This window comes from Miniopterus schreibersii, assembly GCF_964146895.1.
Source record: "Miniopterus schreibersii genome assembly, chromosome: 1".
NCBI classification, from domain to species: Eukaryota; Metazoa; Chordata; class Mammalia; order Chiroptera; family Miniopteridae; genus Miniopterus; species Miniopterus schreibersii.
This window is the reverse complement of record NC_138101.1, coordinates 97917125-97936787: the sequence shown is the minus strand read 5'-3', so window position 1 is coordinate 97936787 and position 19663 is coordinate 97917125. Positions and strand designations below refer to the sequence as shown.

Here is a 19663-nt window from a genome sequence, read left to right as displayed (position 1 = left end):
GGGCACATGACCGGGTTGCAGGCTTGATCCCTAGCAGGGGGCTTGCAGGAGGCAGCTGATCAATGACCCTCTCTCATCATTGATGTTTCTATCTCTCTCTCTTCCTTCTTCTCTCTGAAATCAGTAAAAACATTAAAAAAAAAAAAAAAAGAATAAATAAAAGTAAGTGCTATCAGAAAAGGGAGGCCAGGGGCATAGAGTTAGGAAGAAACTTGTCTAACACTGAGTCATGATGAGGGGAATGTTTAATTGGTCTTAATGGTATTGACACTTTAGCTTCTCACAAGGTAGGATAAGATAGTCAGGATAATTTATATAAATTCTTATTGAATACAGATATTTTTTATGTGGTAACTCAATATATCTAGGTTATTCCCTTTGCTCTTAAATGTTAAAATGAAAAGCATATATATTTAAGTGATTTTAACATTATTTTAATTTATATTGAAATGTGCATGGATCTGGTCACAGTGTTTTGTGTTTCAAGAAACAAAACAAACAAAAACAAATAAGTAAAGCTCTCATTTCCCCAAACATAGGCAATGTCAATGTAAGAAAAATTCAAACCTGTGAAGAATTTTTGTGAGTTTATTTGAGCCAAACTGTTGACAAATGCTGGGAAGCAGAAGCTCAATGGATTGAGACAGTGCTCTGAGAATGGCAGTTTTGCACTTTGTTTTATACATTACAATCAAAGGAGGAGACCTAAGGGGGTTACAGGAAATTCACTGGTGATAGATCAGGGAGGTGGGAGAAAGCAAAGGGTGGTGGGGGGGAGACTCTGGGGTTAGATAAAAAGTAAAATGATAGACACTTTTGTTTTACTTAGGTGGGTCCAGGATAGTTAACAGTCAACAATTAACATGATAACTGTGATAATGAGGGGATTTGTGGTCTCAACTCTGTGCTTCCAGGGATCTGGAAAAAAGGGGAATTACTTTGTTTGTACAAAGGCATGTTAATCAGATATGTGATCCTAGATGCAAAAAGACAACTGGACAGGTTTAGTTAAGATGAAGATTAACCTTCCTTAGGGAAAAATACTGCCTTAGGATATGATTACCCACCATAAACTGATATTAGCATAAAAAAAATTAATTTCAAACCATCCTTTGTGGTTACTTTAGGTCTCTGAGCTTGCAAGGCCTCCATGCAGGCCTTCCCTGAGTTTGTCAGGTTTAGTATGTGGCCCCTTTTCATCCACAGCAGGAAAATGAAAGATAGAAGATTAGGGAAAAACCTCATAGTCTGCAATTATAGCAAAGCTATTTATAAAAATTATTTTATTTTCAACATACTGGCTTTGCAACTTTTGAATGATAGAATCCAAATGAACTAGAGAACTAGACAAGATGTCATGACAATGAGATGCAAATGAGCAAAATCAAGTGATTTATTTATTTTCTTAAATATTGTTAGATGGGCCAGGTACAGAAACCCAAATACAGACACTAGGGTACAGAGACTCACCATGGCAGGAAGCCCCAGATACCTAGCAAGGGGTGAAACTGGGAAAACAAGAACTTTGTCCCCAGGATAATCTGTCCTCTCCTAGCATATCACTGGTGACGAGGTTTAGACCCCCTGAGCATTATTCCCTAAAGATAACATCTAGGCCTCAGTTGTATTTCAGCTCCAGGCCCAGCAGCAAAACCAGACAAGTGATGACCATGGCTGCCTCAGGACCAGCTACATTGACTAATGACCCCCTGGCACCAACCAATCAGTGGAGACCAGGACTCTAAAAGGCACACCTGGAAAGCTGATGAATAGTCTACTGAGACACTCCCCTGAGACCTCCCTTCAGATTCCAGCCTGCAAGAAAGACATAAATAAGCTCAGGACAAAGTACACAGTGCATGTTCCCCACCAGGGAAGCACTCCAGTGCCATCTCCATCCCTCCAAGGGGACCCTACAAGACTTGCAACCAGGGGAGCAATAGGCAGGGGAAGCTCCTTCTGGGCTAACCTCCTGAACCTGTCTCCAAGGACCCCTTCTCTCTCTCTGACTCCTCAGTGAGCCAAAGCAGCCCAGCCTAGGTTCTCCTGTTGCTTCTATGCTCTTTCTTGTTTCACTGTCCCAAGTATATTTTTGCTGCCATCATAGACCCAATACCCTTTGGTTCAGTGTTGTGCAGCCCTTCCCTTTGGATATCTCCATCCCCTTTTAATATATTTTTTTTCTGTATTCACCCATCTAAGATGGCTATTTAGCCTACCCAAGAACCACCGAACATTGACCTTTCAAATATTATTTCATATTTTAACAGTCATAGAAATCAGTAGAAAAGAGGTTTTCAAGAAAAAGGAGAGAATCAATAATGTAAAGTGGTATGAAGTGCAAAATGTTAAGTGATGTAAAAATGGAGAAAAACTGGGAATATCACTGTGTTCATTGGTTAAGAGGTCAATGCTAACCTTTGAGACTTCAATGCAAGAATAGCACCAATGAAAAACCAGTGTGTAAATTATCCAAGTGAGTGAGTTCATGATACAACAGGGGAGGCAACTGGCATTTCACTATTTTTTTTTAGAGATATATGGTACAAATAGTTTGAAGGATTGAGTTAAGAAAAATATTCTAAGTTTAGATGTGACCGAAACAATTTTCTACTCTGAGAATAAGTAGGATTTGGAAGAAAAAATATTTAAATTTCAAAAGAAAGTGGATAAGCCCTGGCTGGTGTGTCAGTGGCTAGAGCACTGGCCCTCGCACTGAATGGTCGTGAGTTAGATTCCTGGCCAAGGGCACGTACCTGGGTTGCAAGTTCCATCTGGGCAGCCAATCTATGTGTCTCCCTAGAATTGATGTCTCTTTCTCTCTCCTTCTTCCTCTCCCTCCCTCCCACTCTCTCTAAAAATCAGTGGAAATTTTTTTTACTTTAACAAAAAGAAATAAAAGAAAGTGGATAACCAGAAGAATGTAGAGCAGCAGGATACAGTGAGAGAGCCTGACAGGTTGGCAAGATCATTTTGGAAAGGAGAAGGGCCACAGCTTTTGAGACAGAAAATAAGGAAGACAAGAAAGGTAAAGAAAGATTTTTAGTTTCAGTTAGTCTCATTATTTTCACTGCTACATGATCAATTCCATAATTATTAAGGATGTACTATTTTCAAAAAGACATCAAAAGAACTATATTTAACACAGGCCTATCTAAGCTATAGGTCATGTTATAGCTATTTCTACTCCTAGGTCTTTAAAAACTAATAAAAAATATAATTTACCCTGGACACGTTCTCATTTCTCATGTTGAATGGTATTATTAAATTTGACAGAAAAGGTGAGCTTAAAATACCTACTAATTTTAATATCATAGGGCCAGTAAGTTGTATTGATTAATATTCTTCTATTTAAATAATTGGTGCTAAGACATTATACTGTGTCAAATACCATTTACATATTACCCACATTATGAAAATGCTTGTTTTTATTTATGACATTATATAGATTCTTAAATAATTTATGAACAGTGTTATTTTCTCCTTACTTAAGATAGGGCTGAAGTGATAATAATGGCAAAATGATAATGATGATAATATTATTATTTTAGTCTACTCTTTTCTCCTTCTTCAAGGAAGGGCTTACCCAAAAAACAAAATTTGTTCCCATGTAAAACATCCTTTCTTACTTTAATTTCAACCCAAAATACTTATCTGTGGTTATTCTATTGAGCAAGGATATTCAAGACAATTAAATTCAACCATAGCCTGCTTAAACTCTTTGAATGATTAATTGCAGTAATTTGTTTTGAGTAAATTCACAAAATAAATAAAGCCTTGATACGTCATGATTAGTTGATACCCCAACTTCTTTTCAGCATCTAGTTATGCATTCATATTATCAGGGGCACTATTTTAAACTAGTTTTAAGAAATGGGCATAATGATTTTTTTTGTTTTGTTCTTGAATTATTAACAAACTTTCATTCAGACTATAGATTGGCAATTGGAGTTGTTAGATAAAATGAAGTGAGTAGAAGATACCTAAGAGTATATATATATATATATATATATATAAACATCTCTACTACTATCCATCTTCTAGAAGAAATAAATATTACTTTTATTTCCTTAGCAACTAAGTTAGATTGTCTTACTAGCCTCTATCAATAATTGCAAATGTGACGCGTTTCTTATAAGAGCTATTTGCATATTTCAAAATGTACATTTCTAAGGTTAGAACAAACTGATAAATTAAATTTTACAAAATGCTGGTTGGTTGGGAAAGGAAAAGACACACTGTCCTTAGTGCAGATAGTTTATTAGATGGCTCTGAAATGTTATATAAATTCAGTGTGTTCTCAGGTGCATTTAACTTGAATATCAAAATGTTTCCCCTGCTTAGTTTTGAATCATAAATTTTATTTCCATTGAAGAATTGTATTTTGTCAATAGTTTTGTGATACTCATATAGAAATGCATAAAACATCAAACACTGAATTCAGTGTTAGAGTATTTTCAGTGATTCTCATCAAATGATAGATTATCTTACTTTATTCTGTGAGACAGTAGTCCCTAAATATGTTCCCCAAGTAAAGGTTTTTTGTTAAGTACTATCAGTCCCTCTTGGAGTATTGCAGTGTGCGTGTTAGCATGTTCAAAACTCTGAGAAGTTCTGCAGAAAAGCAAACTTTTACTTATATGGGCTCTTCCCAAATATTCTTTGGTCTGCTTTCTTTAAACATGACACTATTAACCTTGTTCTGAAGTAGACTTTGGCAAATACTATTTAAGATAACTATCCTTAGATATGTTTTCTTCCTGCTTCCATGTTTCCTTAGAGATGATTATCAACTCAGCTGCAAAGCGTATGTATACACAGGCCCTTCTGCATGAAATTCAGTCTCCTTTACAAAGCAGGACTGCGTGACAATTATAGGACATGTTTGAGAGCTGATGTCCCCAACACATCATATGACAAGGACACATAACACCTAGTCAGTGGATGTGATGGAATGAGGTCTCCTGAGATTTTTTCTGCACATAATCCTGTCCTTCACATATATCCCAATTTAATACTTCATCATCAAGTATTACTGCTCCCAAAATAAAACCCCTGAATCCTAGAAGACATCAAATATATTTGTTCTCCATGTTATTTCCTACCATGGATCTCAGAACATATGACAACCAAACCAAATAAAAACAGAGTTAACGTGGACATATCAGGCTGAATGGGATCAACTGGAATCCATGGAGTTAAAGCTTTGAAATGTCAAATTTAATTAAATTTGACCAAAACTATTGAATACCAACTATAACAAGGAACTGAGTTCAGGATTTGATTTGGGGACAATAAAGAAGATTAAGTCATGGCTCCACTCCCCATGAGTTCACATTTCCTTTGAGGAGAAAGACAGGCATCTAATTATAACAGGACCATTTATATATACTATCCTTTACTATCTCTTAAGTTGCTTTACTGAAGTAATGTATTTCCAACTGTTTATTCAATTGGCACCCAATGGAACTAGCAATACTTTCACTCAAATATTTTTATTATATTTAACAGAGAACAAATAAATAGAAAATCAATTCTTATTTATCTGCTTGCACTATTAGTGATTTCTAGATCTATTTCTCTCAGCAACATTTTGCCGTTTTTTTTTATGTTGACAAGAATCTTACTGACATTGTAAGAAGTGGCATATTTGGAGATTTTTAACTAATCTATCTACTTGGAATGGCAGTCAGTGTTCACTCTGGGTCTCATCTTTCTGAAACAGGTTCTTGCCAGAGGTTCAAAAGCTGACACCTTATATTCCTGATCTCCAAAGAGATGCTTTCACATTAAAATTTAGAACATTTTTAATGTCTTTTTTGTTCTATCTACAACTTTTTATTTTATTGTGGGACTAATATGTGTTATATGGAGCATTTGACAATCAGTGCCTTTTATACTTTTAAGTCTATAGCTACAGGCAACATACAATCTCAGTCTCCTCTTTGCTTTATCTGCACTGAGTTTGTATTCCTGGAAGCCACAAGCCTAGACTTCTCCAGAGCTAATGGTCTCTCCTGCAGGCATACACTGAAGAGGTAATCTAATTTTAAATAATGGAAGTTTTCGTCCAAATTGTAGACATTTACAGGCAAAATTCCACTTTTATCTCTAGGGTAAGTCAGCAGCAAGCCCTACCTGGATCTTTGCAGTGGCCTTACTTTTCTACACAGGTTTCATTCTTCTCGCACAGCACCTTTCTAAACTTCAAAGTAGGGGGACTTCAGTGAGTGCAGTTTAGAATGTCCTCCAGAATAACCTGTCAAAAGTGAATGTGGGTCAAGTTTGCATTCGGTTTCTCGTTATGAAAAAATGGGGGCTATGGGTTATATTGCAATGTTTTCTAAACTGATTATCCAGAACAGAGGCTCAGTGTGATGCCAATTATTGACATGCATTGCCAGCCTAAACAAGTGCCTTTTAAGGTACATCTATCACAATTTATGATACATTAAGCTAAATCTAATGTTCTCTCAGGCTGGTGTTAGGGGATTTTCATTATTCAGACTAAGAAATTGCATTTGGGGAAAGGGATTTCTCCTCTCTTTTACCGTAGAATTTCTTTAGTTCTATAGTCTTGTTATTGGACCTCTGCTATACTCTGGTACTAATCGCAGATTGATTTTAAGCATTTGAAATCTTAACTGGTAGCAGGAAATGACTTTAAATTAACATTGCATGAACTACTATAAATTGTTCACTGAAAAGGAGAGTGTTTAATTATAAATGAAGGAACCTGCTTCCCAGTTGATTAACTATATTAAACACTTTATATTTTCAAAGCTCTACACTACTGCTAATAAGCTATTTCTCACAATTGGTCTCAGAGGGAGCTTAATACTATCACCTCCTATTTTTGTAATTGGTGCTCTTGACCCATAAAAATTAGATTGCCCATATTGGACCACATAGAAATGAAAAACTAGTATTAGGTTTCAAGTTCTTAATGTACCTGTGCTTAGTTTACAGAGCTATACTCTTAGTTTTCTGAGCAGCCAAAGTAAATTAGAAAATCAAAGAAATTTAACTGTTCTCCGTTACTATAGTTGGCTACACACACACACACACACACACACACACACACACACATTTTTTTTTTTTTTTTCTTAGAACGTTTCTGTTCTGTATGCAAAACCAGGTATTTTGTTATGGGTTAAAATGAAGCAAACTAGAAGAGATGCTTCTTCAGTCAAATAATCCATGCTATTTATTCTGAGATTCCTTGACTTGAGCTCTTTTGCAGGACTCATTTGTCCGTCTTATGTTTTAGAATCTGTCATTTGAAAGACTAGTATGATTGACTTTGGCCAAATTGTAAAATTTTCTGACACTGAAATCAACAAATGAGTTTATTTTTAATAGGTCACTTGATAATGCTGTTTTCTATAAAATATACCATTATATGTCATATTTAATCTTATTTACTAATTGACTATTAGATTTGTAATTTTTAATATTTTTACTTTGAATTTTCAAAGTTTTTTTAATGAATAAAATACTCCATAACACAAAATATAGATATTAATTTTATGTTTTTGGTCAGTGCCTTTGAATTGTTTAATAGTGTAAGCCTAATTTGTCTGATGAGTTTGCAGGGTCCTCAATATCAGTATCACTTTAATATGTCACTAGCAGAAAACAGCTAGAAAACATAATTGCCTAGTAAATCAGTGTTAACCACTGACTGAAACATCAGGGATTTTTGTTGTGTAGGTACATGGCAACCAACACATAACTTTGTAATTAAATGTATTTTAAATGTACCCACATATGAAGCTATTGTTAAATTAATATACATGTATTTTTAAACTTTAAAAATAGTGAATTGTTTGTTTAAAATTTTTATTTAGGTCTATAACTTCTCTATAGAAACAGGATAAGAAAAATTCTTACCAAATTAAAGGAAACCCTCATTCAAATGTTATAATGCTAACCAAGTTAAATGCTCCTTGAAATACTGTTTTTAGATCTGTTTATAAAAGAAAAAGATATTCTGTCCTGACAAGGTGGCTCAGTTGGTTGGAGCATCATCCCTACACCAAAAGGTGGTGGCTTTGATTCCTGATCAGGGCACATGCCCAGGTTTTGGGTTGGGTCCCTGGTTGGTGCACTTGCAGGACGTGATTGAGCAATGTTTCTCTCTCACATCGATGTTTTCCTCTCTCTCCCCCCCTTCCTTTCTAAAGTCAATTTTAGAAAAAATAAAATGATATTCTATGTGCTATAGAACTTCAATTACATTTGAATTATATATGCAAAATATGATTTACCAAATATAGTAGCCAGATAGATATTTTTAGCGTATTTCCCCTTCTACTATGTCATATTAGTGCCTATTAAAATATAAATATATGACTGTAGGTAATATAATGCTATAATTTCTCCTAATTTTATCCTAGAGTTTTGTACTGATAAATGTATGCTTAAGAACAACTAAGGTTCATAAATTGCATTTTATTGTGGAAACAAACAATATAAGATGTCACTTAAATATTTGTCTTTTGGTGTTTTCATTAAGATTAAAGCTTTGTACATTTTCTAAAAAATATTTTGGAGGATTCTTTTCTGAGAGTCAGACTTAATCAAACTTATAAAACATTTTAAATCTATGCAGTCTGTGCTTCTTCTTGACATACTGATTTCAAGAGTATGTCATACTCATGTCATAAGTTTAGGCTGATAAATTGGACTATAATATATGAGTACACAACTTGCAATATGTGAGGGTCATATGATAAGAGTCTTGTAATAAGGGTCTTGTCTAGTTTTTAATCCTAAATAGCAGCCCTACAAATCCCTATAAATATTCCTTGAATAAAAAGAGATAAATAAACTTTGTTTCTGATGTTTGTTTATTCTTCCTCACTGAGATGCAAACAAGAAAGCAGGAAAAAAAAAAATATTTGGGGCTCTAGAGTAAATAAAGTTAAAAGCAAAATTTTTTAAGATTTGAGAAACATGTTAATATCCAGTGCATGCTTTCATAGTTTTATAGATTTCCATGGTGTGTCCAGGCCTTTACTGGACTAATTGAGGAAAATGAGGTCAAAGTGAGAAAAGGTTACCCAAAATGTAATTCGAAGGCTTCCAGTGTCAGCAGGTTCTCTAAATTCACATCATTTTTTGCCAGTGTCATTATATATTTTAGTGGTAAAAGTGAATGAACAATTTTTATTCTCATAATAATGTCTCACTGCAAATGCCTTATATCATCGTATAAATATGATGTTGAGGGAGAGGGAAATGGGTAGGATGCTGGAAAAGAGAAAAGTGTGTGCACAAAAGAATCTCTGCCATTAAAAGGAGCAAACTCTATTCCATACTGAGTCCCTAACATAATTCAAAGTTCAGAACTGGACCCCTTAGGAAACTAATAGATGCTTTGCCAGCAACCACTGGTAGTCATCACTACTGACCCAGGCTGTGAAGGCAGCACTGAAGTTAGCCCCATAAGCACTGCTCTTCAGATACAAACACAGCAGGCTTCCAAGCCACCTGCCAAGAGGTTCTTTAGGTCATATGCACGAGAGAGCTCCATAAACAGTTTCAACAAGAAACATCTATATATTGTAGAGGACAGAAGTGACAGCAATGTTTTGGAAACTATTTCTCTTTTAACTCAGGTTTTTTCAATATATTAAAATGCCTCATGATGTGAATTGATTCAATTCTTATAAAACTAGTTTTGGTGAGCATGTAGACTCAACCTCAGAAGAATTTTCTTGAATATTACATTCGTGCAATATTTGAGTTAAGAAGTGCCATAATTGAGGGATGACATAAGTAAGGAGTTGGGCTTATTATTTTATTATTTTTAACTTTAATTTATAATGACTTTATATAAACAGCTTATAGTTTGTTCAAAATTCAATAGCAACAATGTTTATGTATCATGTATAGATTTAAAGCATTTTTATATCACTGGAAAATATTATCCAATTGATAAAAATCAGTGTTTAGAGACTCTAAGTGACTTAGGTCTTTAGATTACTTTTAGATTGCCTCAATGAGGTTTATTGATATGCACAGTACTTAGAAATAATCAAGAAACATATATACATTTTATTTTATTTTGTATTACTTTATTTCAGTGCAAAAATGATTACCTAGAGTGAATGAAATCCTTAACACTGTGAAAGTAACACTAACTACTTATGGAATTTTTATGTTTTAGCATTAAAAAAGGGAAGATTTTGGATCACACCAGATCCTTATCACAAAGATGACAACATCCAGATTGGGCGTGAGGTGAAAATATCTTGCCAAGTAGAAGCTGTTCCTTCTGAGGAGTTAACATTTAGTTGGTTTAAAAATGGTCGTCCATTAAGAAGCTCTGAGCGAATGGTTATTACACAGACTGATCCAGATGTGTCTCCGGGAACAACAAACTTGGACATCATTGATTTAAAATTCACGGATTTTGGGACATACACATGTGTAGCATCTCTGAAGGGAGGAGGAATATCTGATATCAGTATTGACGTTAATATATCCAGCAGCACAGGTAAGCATATTTATTATACAAAAGATATTCATGTTGAGAATAATTTCCTTGGGTGTTTAGCAGATGAAATAGATTTCAGTCAACCTAAGAACATTATTATTCTTTAAAAGTTTCCTGAAACCACATTCTAACCTTCTGAATGCCCAATAAATGTCATGTTATGAGGCATTGTTAGTTCTATTTTGATTTAGATTTACATGAAGTTTTACAGAAATAGAGCAAATAAAATTAATAGAGGTGACTTTGATGAATGTAGACTTCTAGGTTAAGTAGAAGCCTTTGTTTGTTTTATTTTATTAACTAGAAACCTTTTTAAACTCCAAAATTATATTAATAAAATTAAACAAGAAATATCTAAAGAGTTAGGCAATTTTCATAAATATTAAACTAACAGAAACTATTGAGTCTTAAGAAGAAAATATTGAGAGAAAATTTAAGAGTATTCAAATACAGGATATTTAAAAAATGTATTTTCCACCAACAAAACCAATGATAAAGATGTTAAAGGCAGAGTCTCTTCACAGTGAGAATGGTTAAATATAAAAATATACTGGAGTGAAATTTCCTCTTTTTGGTGTTGAAAATGAAAACATGTTATCAATTTTCTCTCAATTAAATGTACAACTGTACATGAGGAAAATAAAGAGCTTTTCATATGGGAGGACACATTAACTCTTAGGATGTTTTAGAACCCTGTGATTCCATGAACTGCAATCAGTATGAATCTGGAGAACTCCAAAGTAGCTTTGTTTGTTTTGCCAGCCTGTGATCAGATTGAATTTAAGATTTTTATATACTCTTAAGGTGAATAATATGTGTTGAAAACAGAGCATAAATATAGTTAGCAGGCAAACTCTCTTTTGAGGAAATTTAAATAGTCAACTTTTCTTTTCCAGTCTGGAAGCTTTGCAACTCTTGTATGTTAACAGATTGGCCTGTGAATTTTTTGTCTTCTGGTAATTCCAAATTGCAGTGAACGCTAGATTAATTTTACTCCTTGAGGAATATATGTTCATACTTCAGGCTGACCAAATGCTCTTACTTTTCACCACTCTGCATTATTTCTAAGGGATATTCTATTTTTATCAGCCACAATTAATGTAAAAGGTAGTCAGGGTGATGGAAGATATTTTTTTGGACAGATATCCTTTTCTAGATAAACAACAACAACTATTTTTTAAATCTAACCTATATTTCAAAATTGGTGCTAGCACTAGGAGATAGACTCAATTTAGGATATCTAGTGGAAAGCTGTTGATATGTTCATCCAGTCATCATTTGTATGTATTCATTAAATCAACCAATATCCATTAATTGCCTATATCAATGTCCTAGTGACATCATACATATGATATTTCCTATAAGAGTAAGAATCATTTTGTAAGATCCAAGATCATTGTCCTTGTTTACAAGGGTCAGTTTTCCAGAGTTGATCTACACTTAATTATAAGCATTGTTTTGCATGATTGGTTGTTTGCCTTGTTATATTACTTTTTCAGAACCAGTGACACAAACCTAGCTCCTATCTAACCAGACTTGTCTGATGAGAAAACAGTTCATATACAGTTAAACTTATACACAAGAGGGAACATGGAGAGAAGAAAGGAGCATTATATAATTACTCACAAAAATGAGCCCTAATATTCATTTCTAAATATATGTGATATGGCCTACTTGAAACTGTGTATTGTAAATGACAAAATGGAGAAGATAACCAGCAGTGAATCATGAAATATTCCTGAAAAAGAAAAGGAAAATGACAAAAAATAATCATAAAAGCAGAAAAGACTCAAGAATTGCCTCGTAATAATAAAATTTTATTTGTAATAATTAAACTTTCTTAACTGTTATCATTTTGCCTGGTTACGGAAGGTAAAAATACAAGAGATAAAGTAGATATTAAGTCTTCTTCCAAAACACTCCCCTTTGCTGCTCCCACCCACCACAGATCTGGTTATTGTCTTTCTCCTTCCTAGAGTGGAAAGCTCCATGAAGCTGGGGGACTTTACAGCATTGTTCATTGTAATCTCAGCATCTGGCACAATACATAGCACTTAGTAGGTACTCAGTAAATAATTCTTAATTAAAGAGTTGAGCTAATTTAAGCATATAACTTTCCTTTTAGGTTTTCTTTCCTCCTTCTATTACCTCTGCAAGATAGGCACTTAATGTCTCTCTTCCTGCTTTTGTTGTAAGTCCCTACTGATTTTAAGAAGTTATTCGGTTGGCCAATGAATACTGTGGTTTCACGTGTTCTCACTCTCAGCAGCAGGTGTGGCCCCATAATTTGTGGTGTCCAGTGATAATAAAAACTGGGTGCCTTGTTCAGAACTTGCTAAGAATTTCACAGTGGCAACACGAGAGCATTAAACTAAGCTCAAGGCCCCTCTAAGAGTAGCTGCAGAGGTGGCATGCTCCTGTAGAAGATGATGAACCTAAGGATGAGCCACTGAAGATGACTCATATCTGTCTTCATGCTGAGACTGGCTTTGGGGTTCCATTTTGCTTACAGTGGAGTGGGGTACAGTATAAAGAGCTGTAGATCTGAGATTGCCTGATCCAATTGATATCAATAAAAATTGGTTTTATCCTCACATAATAGAAGACTACACTTAAAGTAGTACTTTAATATGAAATATAGAGATATTCCTGGAGATAGAATCTGAACAGTGGTAATGAACTAGCTATGTAGCATGGAGAAAAATCTTAGACTATATCAATTCTATGAACCATACAGGATTCAGAAGAAATTTCCGTAGACTGGGTTAGCGAAGTCAAAGAGAAGTTACGTCTTGCTGTTATGACATAAGTAAATATGTGGAGGCCTCTTAACTTTTGGATGTTGTTGGTTATATTATTACTATTTTAGGGAATTTGGAAGTGACAAGTGGTCAGAGGTTTTCTTATGTGTTAAACATTTTCTTTATGTTAAATGTAAATTAATATAAGCTATTTTAGGGTGATGTTCTAAATATTTAAAAAAAAGTTTACGAACCATTTTCCATACAAAATCTTACATTGATTCCTAATTGTTACTGTTTAAGAGACATATATGAAACTTATTAAGATAAGGATGAGCTACCAGAAGGAACTTCTACCTAATAGAGTTCAAAAACTTTTCTTAAATTATGAACCACATCTCTAAATATGTTTTTGAGGATATTTAAAATTGAAATATAAAATATATCAGGAAAGTAAATCCTAGTTTACATAATTTCTAATATATCTAAAATACAATGATTTGATTTTTGGAAAACTTTAAAGAAAGTGCCTGTGTGGGAGTTTGCCTCATGCATTTGATTGAATAATAATAACTATGATGTGATGATAGATTATGTCTTATTTTCACACTAATTCTACAATAGAAACATTTTTCCTCCTAAACCTGAAAACATTCAAGTTGTGTATTGTATTTATTGTCATGTCATTTTAAGATTTATGTTTCCTGTAGATTTTTTTACTGTGTTACTGCTCTCTCTGTGTCTGGCTCTATATCATACAGTGACAGACAAGTGGGCCTTGACCTTAAGGAGCTTATGACCTAAGTTGTCAAATTACTTCGTTGTCAGATGACTTAGAAATAAGGCACAGCATGTAGTGGGATGGAAGCTGTACTTAAAGTTTCACCAGACTTTTGTAAGAATTATGACTGCTTTGTCAACATGAGCACAAGAAAGTTTCACAGAAAATTGACATTTGAGTTAAATCTTGATAGAAGTGATGGTGGAGAGAGGGTCCTTTAGACAAAATATACAAGATAAAGAAATTTGCAAGAATATTACATAATTCTTTATTTCTTGCTTTTACTGTAGGATTAACATTAATATAAGCAAGTTGTATTGGTTTATTTAAATTTTTCATTATCATTACTGAAGCTATATTTTATCTGTCCAGAATGCAAATAACTTTAAAAAAAAAAACATACATGTGTAGTAATTGTGAATTTATCAATTAAAAATTAAGTATACTGGAATTTGAATTATTATGATTCAGTTTTGAAAAGTGAAAATTCTTCACATACTTGCTGAAATATGCATGTGAATTATAGCCTAAAATTTTGGCAAAAGTGAAAATCAACCCTTAAGATACTATCAATGGCTGTTATTCATTTACATAAATACAATTATTATAGTTGATTTTAATCTTCATAAGTCTTGCTGAAAAATATTCCATTGCTTCCTCCAGTGTTTTTTCATGGTCAAGTCTGTGGGAGCTTGTCAGCTTGCATGTGCTCCTTAGTGTGGCCCAACAAACTCAGAAGCATCTGCATCATGTCTAAAACATGTAAACAGTGACACTGGGGGCCTGTGGAATTCCTATGGTGAGACATCTGGTGGGCAGATATAGCAGAGGACTTAACACTGATGTGAAGATATTTTCCTATGTTGTTAGAGTAGACAGGCATTTTATACAGCAGAAAATTAAGCTAGATTTGGAGGATTAAACCAGAGGTATCAACATAAGGATAGTGCAAGGAGGTGACCAACTGAGAGAATTTGTTTGAAATTTGGGCTTTGTTGCTATCTGACTAGTTACTATAATTATGATAGTAAATGTCTATACAGCTTTTCAAATATGTGAAATGAAATTTCTTGATAACATAGGGCTATGGTACACAACTAATAAGAACATGTAATAAACAGAAGGGCAAAAGACAAATGATTGTGTCCACATCATTAGATTTACTTCTTTGCTTTTTTCTAGTTAAGAAAAAATAGAAACTCATGAAATTCTGCTAAAACTTTAGTCTGTAGAATGACTATGGTGAATGATAGGTGGTTTTATGTAAAGGGAAGTCATAAGTAAGACAAACACATTGGAAGGCCTGACAGTGCTTTGATCAGAGGAAGCTTCCATGCAGTACAAGTTTTGTAATTGGTTCCTGAGTAACTGGACACAGAAAAATTCGTTTTCTCCCTTGACTCCAAAATTGTGAGATTAAATCCATGACCTCCAATTTGATGATGGAGAACAGAGGTCAGCAATCTGTAAAGGGCCAGATAGTAAATATTTTCGGCTTCGCAGGCTATGCAGTTTCTGTCACAACTATTCTCCTTTGCTATTACAGTAGAAAAGTTACCACAGACAGTAAAATGAATGGACATGGCTGTGTCCAATAAAACTTTAATTACTGAAGCAGATGATGGGTCATATTTTGCCCACAAGCCATAGTGTGCTGATCTCTAACCTAGGTTTTGAAACTCTATTAAGAAATAAAATAATGACAATTCTGAACTCTATGGACTTACTGGGAAATTAAGGTAAACCCACATATAGCTGTTATTTGTTTATACACACATTAATATATATTCTTTAGATAGAGGCAAAAATCTCAGTTTTTTTTCTTATTCCCGATTTATCTATTTTCAGGCCCCTTGTTAAGCTGACCATTGTCTGTGAGGGTGATTATGCTTCAAGGATTCTTGTGATTCCTTTGCAATTGCTAGAGCCTCATTCCTAACATATAAGATTTTCTGCTGCAATTTCTATTCTGCTTGTGAACTCTTTCATCTCTCTTTTATCTCTGTTTCTATATAAAGGGGTGGGCAAAAGTAAGTTTACAGTTGTAATACAAATAAATAGTACAAGAATAAACTGTTTCACATACAACTCTAGACCTACTTTTGCCAACTCCATATATATTTTAAATGGAATGGCTGAGGAGACAATAAAAGAAAAAAAGCTGAGATACACTCTGAACTTGAGAGCCTCCTGATTATGGAATCATTCTCCTCTTTCCTGAATGGCTGATTGGCTACTTTTTACACTGGCCTCAGGCGGGACTAGTTTATACAGATTGAATTTCCTCTAAGTGCTGAAACTTCTCTCTCAGTTGAGTTCTGGGCTTATTGGAAGGGGTATTATATCTGTCCTTGATATGGGCCAGAAAGAAGCATAATGTTTTAAACAGTGTGTTAGTAGGGAGACTGAAAAACACTGAGATTTCTCTTCTACAGCCATTCCCACTTTCTGTTCACAGGCTTTCCTCTTCACCTACAGCTTTGGGACTTGAACTAAACATAGCCGGCAGGTATCTTTACTGTGTTCCTGAGAGCCTTAAATTGCTACTGTGTTTAGTAAATTTCCCAGAGAGACACTGAACTGCAAAATACTGTTTTTATTGACCATGTACGCAGAACATTCCTTAAGAATTATTGGGCTCACTCTAGCAGGTTTGCTCAGTGGTTAGAGTGTCACCTGAGGACTAAAGGGTCTCGGGTTCAATTCCAGTCAAGGGCATGTACCTCAGTTGCAGGATCAATCTCTGGCCCAGGCCCTGGTTGGGGAGTTTGCAGGAGGCAACCAATCGATGTGTCTCTCTCACATCGATGTATCTCTCTCCTTTCCACTCTTTCTAAAAAAGCAATGGGGAAAAAATATCTTCAGGTGAAGATTAAAAATATATATATATATTGGGCTACGCATACTTGTGGAGATATCTAATTCTTTTCATTTGTGCTTTCAGTAAAGGAGAATATTAATGTTAGCTTATATGGTAGGCATGGTTATATAACTTCATAATTATATAAAAGTTTACCAGGAATACTTTATGCTTAACATTGTTTGGAAATAAGTTTTACTACTCAAATTAAATGTTTTTTATTTTAAAATCACTTAATAATTTGCAATTATTTCTTCTGCTCACTTGTGTTAGTTTTGCAATGTTCAGCGGCTGACAAAGATTTTCTTCAAAAAAGGCATGTAAATGCAACAATCTGGAGATGCTGAGAGTGACTGGGGGACTTGTCTGGAATCTGTGTTTGAATAAGTAATATGGTTTTTATTCAGATTGTTTAAAATAATAAAAGAAAAATGGCAGAAACAGCAAAATTGTCTAAAGGTGTTTATACTCATACTAAGTAGGTTCGAGAAAATGTCAGTTGTTCAGGTAAATATTATTGTTTGTATTATTATCATTGTTATTATTTAACTTTAGGTAGCATTGATGGAGATTGTGGTGTGTGGATCTTGTTCTGTTCCCTGTTGTCTTTGATATCAAGCATTCAAATAGTCAAGAATTCATACTCGAATATTTTTAGGGTAAAGATACTATCAGAAGGCTTACCAAGTGCCATATTACAGGGTGTTAAATGGCTAAGAGAGAACTTGCTAAAATTACGCAAAATAAAGGTGTAATGGGTAAGATAGGGTCAGTTTACAAAGACCTGGAATTTCTGAAATTTTCTTAAGATAGAAAATCCATCACAAGAAACAAACATAGTATTTACAGCTTGTATCATTGGTATTTTTTGCCTTTTATTTGGTATATCTGACCTTTATTTCACAAGCTCTCAGCCCTAAAGAAACTGTCCTTTGTGGAGGAAGATTGAGGGCTGGACATTTGCATTCAAGAGGCAAGGTTAACTGACAGTGCAGGTAAGAATAATGCCAAGAGTTATTATATAGCAAAGGGAAATTACTATAACTGTCACCCACAATCCTGGTATTAATTCATGAAATATAGTACACATTCAATTAACAGAAAATATTTATCCAACAACTACTACACAAAAGGGGATATAGAAAAAATAAAAATGTATAGTACCTAATTCATAATGGATTTTATATCCTAGTTGGAATACACTTGAAAATCTTTAATAACAGATAAAGTCTAGTATTTGCTCTATAAACTGTCAGAGCAGTACAGAAGCGTATAGGATGAAATTATTGCAGGTGGCACCTGAGTAGAATTTAAAGTGAGAATTATATGGCATTAGATCTTAGAAAAAAAAGAATGTAGTTACATCTCATTTACATATCAAGTATGACCAAATGATTTTATCAAGGGAGCAGTATTATCAGATTGGCATATTGGGGAGCCTATTTATTGGATGAATCTGCAGAATTCCAAAAAGACAATTAGAGGAAGAATAGTGGAGAAAGAAGAGTTTCAAAAGACATTCCACAGTCTTCACAGTCAATCAATTGGGCAAAAAAAACCTTTCATCTGTTTTCCCAGCAGTATAGATGACATTTGTTTGCACTGTCAGGAGGTGTTCAGTGAGATAATGTGAGAGAGAAAGCAGAAAATTTTTATTAGGAAGTAATAAGGCAATGGGGATGAGTGATGCCTTATGGATATGCCAGGTGAGAGAGGAAAAGATACAGAAGGCTTAACTAGTAAGAAAATCATGACACTCACTCATGAGCTTCATCTGGGAAGTTGGTCCACTTCTTTGCATCTTAGATTCCTTCTCTCTCCACTAGAGGTTTGGAATATTTTTAAGGAAGAGTTTGTGGAAATAAAATGGGGGAAAAAAACAACATAAGCAAGAAAGAGTCTGCAGATTGGATTGTGTATTTGGAGAGGGAAACTATTTATTCAGCTGAAGAGATTGATAAGGTTCAGATGAGGGGCTGAGACACTCTCACAACCTCTCCCATTAAGGGGCAGTGAAGTCAGTGACCAATGCTCTCAAGTCAGTTTAAGAGAGTGACTCACTGACATGGGGCAGCTTAATGGGGTATAGAGCCCTGCACTTGGGTCCAGGAACAAATTTACCACTCACTAGCTTTAAGACCTTGGGTCTGGCTGGACCGCAAAACTTTTCATCTATGGAATAAAAGGATCAGCTGGGTAACTGATTTCCAAATGCTATTTCCATGGTAACTAGAGATTTTATTTTTTTATATTCTCAAGGGCCATTGAAATGCTGGGGGAAGGTAAATAATCAGTTGAGAATTTTATCTTCCTTTCCCCCTTCCAACTTCAATCAGAGTTAGACATATATCTAACACTTCTATGTAAGATTATATTCGGACAAAAGATTCTGACACATATACATGTGCATACAGTAGTAAAACCATTTTATTAGATGAGTTCTTCAGTCTCTTTCAAAGTATGTTGTGCTTTTATCATTCCAAAATGTTATACATCTGTTGTTTAGAATATGGTAATGCCACATTCTCAGTGAGAGATTCTAGATTGTGGAAGAGGTTTGAGAGGACAAGTAGATTTGGCATTAGTTATAGCTGAGGGCTTGTAAGTCATCCTTTGTTTTTGGTGACTAATTAGAAAATTGGGTTCGATGACCGGGAGAAAGTTCAGAAGTAAAGCATGGACTTCACAAGTAATTGTATTAATTAGATGCGTATGAGCTTATTCAAGAAGAGAGTACGAAGCAAAGAAAAACATATCCAGGGAGATGGTGGGAAAAA

At 34.5% G+C, this 19663-nt stretch overlaps 1 protein-coding gene across 1 annotated transcript in view; it reads left to right on the top strand.

The window, feature by feature from the left end:
• The window catches only part of MDGA2 (MAM domain containing glycosylphosphatidylinositol anchor 2), an 829367-nt gene that overhangs the window by 597738 nt on the left and 211966 nt on the right, over positions 1–19663 (top strand). The window contains exon 7 of the mRNA XM_081140380.1: positions 10175–10504. Within this exon, the coding sequence (XP_080996506.1) occupies positions 10175–10504 (330 nt within the window). The remainder of the gene's footprint in view (positions 1–10174; positions 10505–19663) is intronic.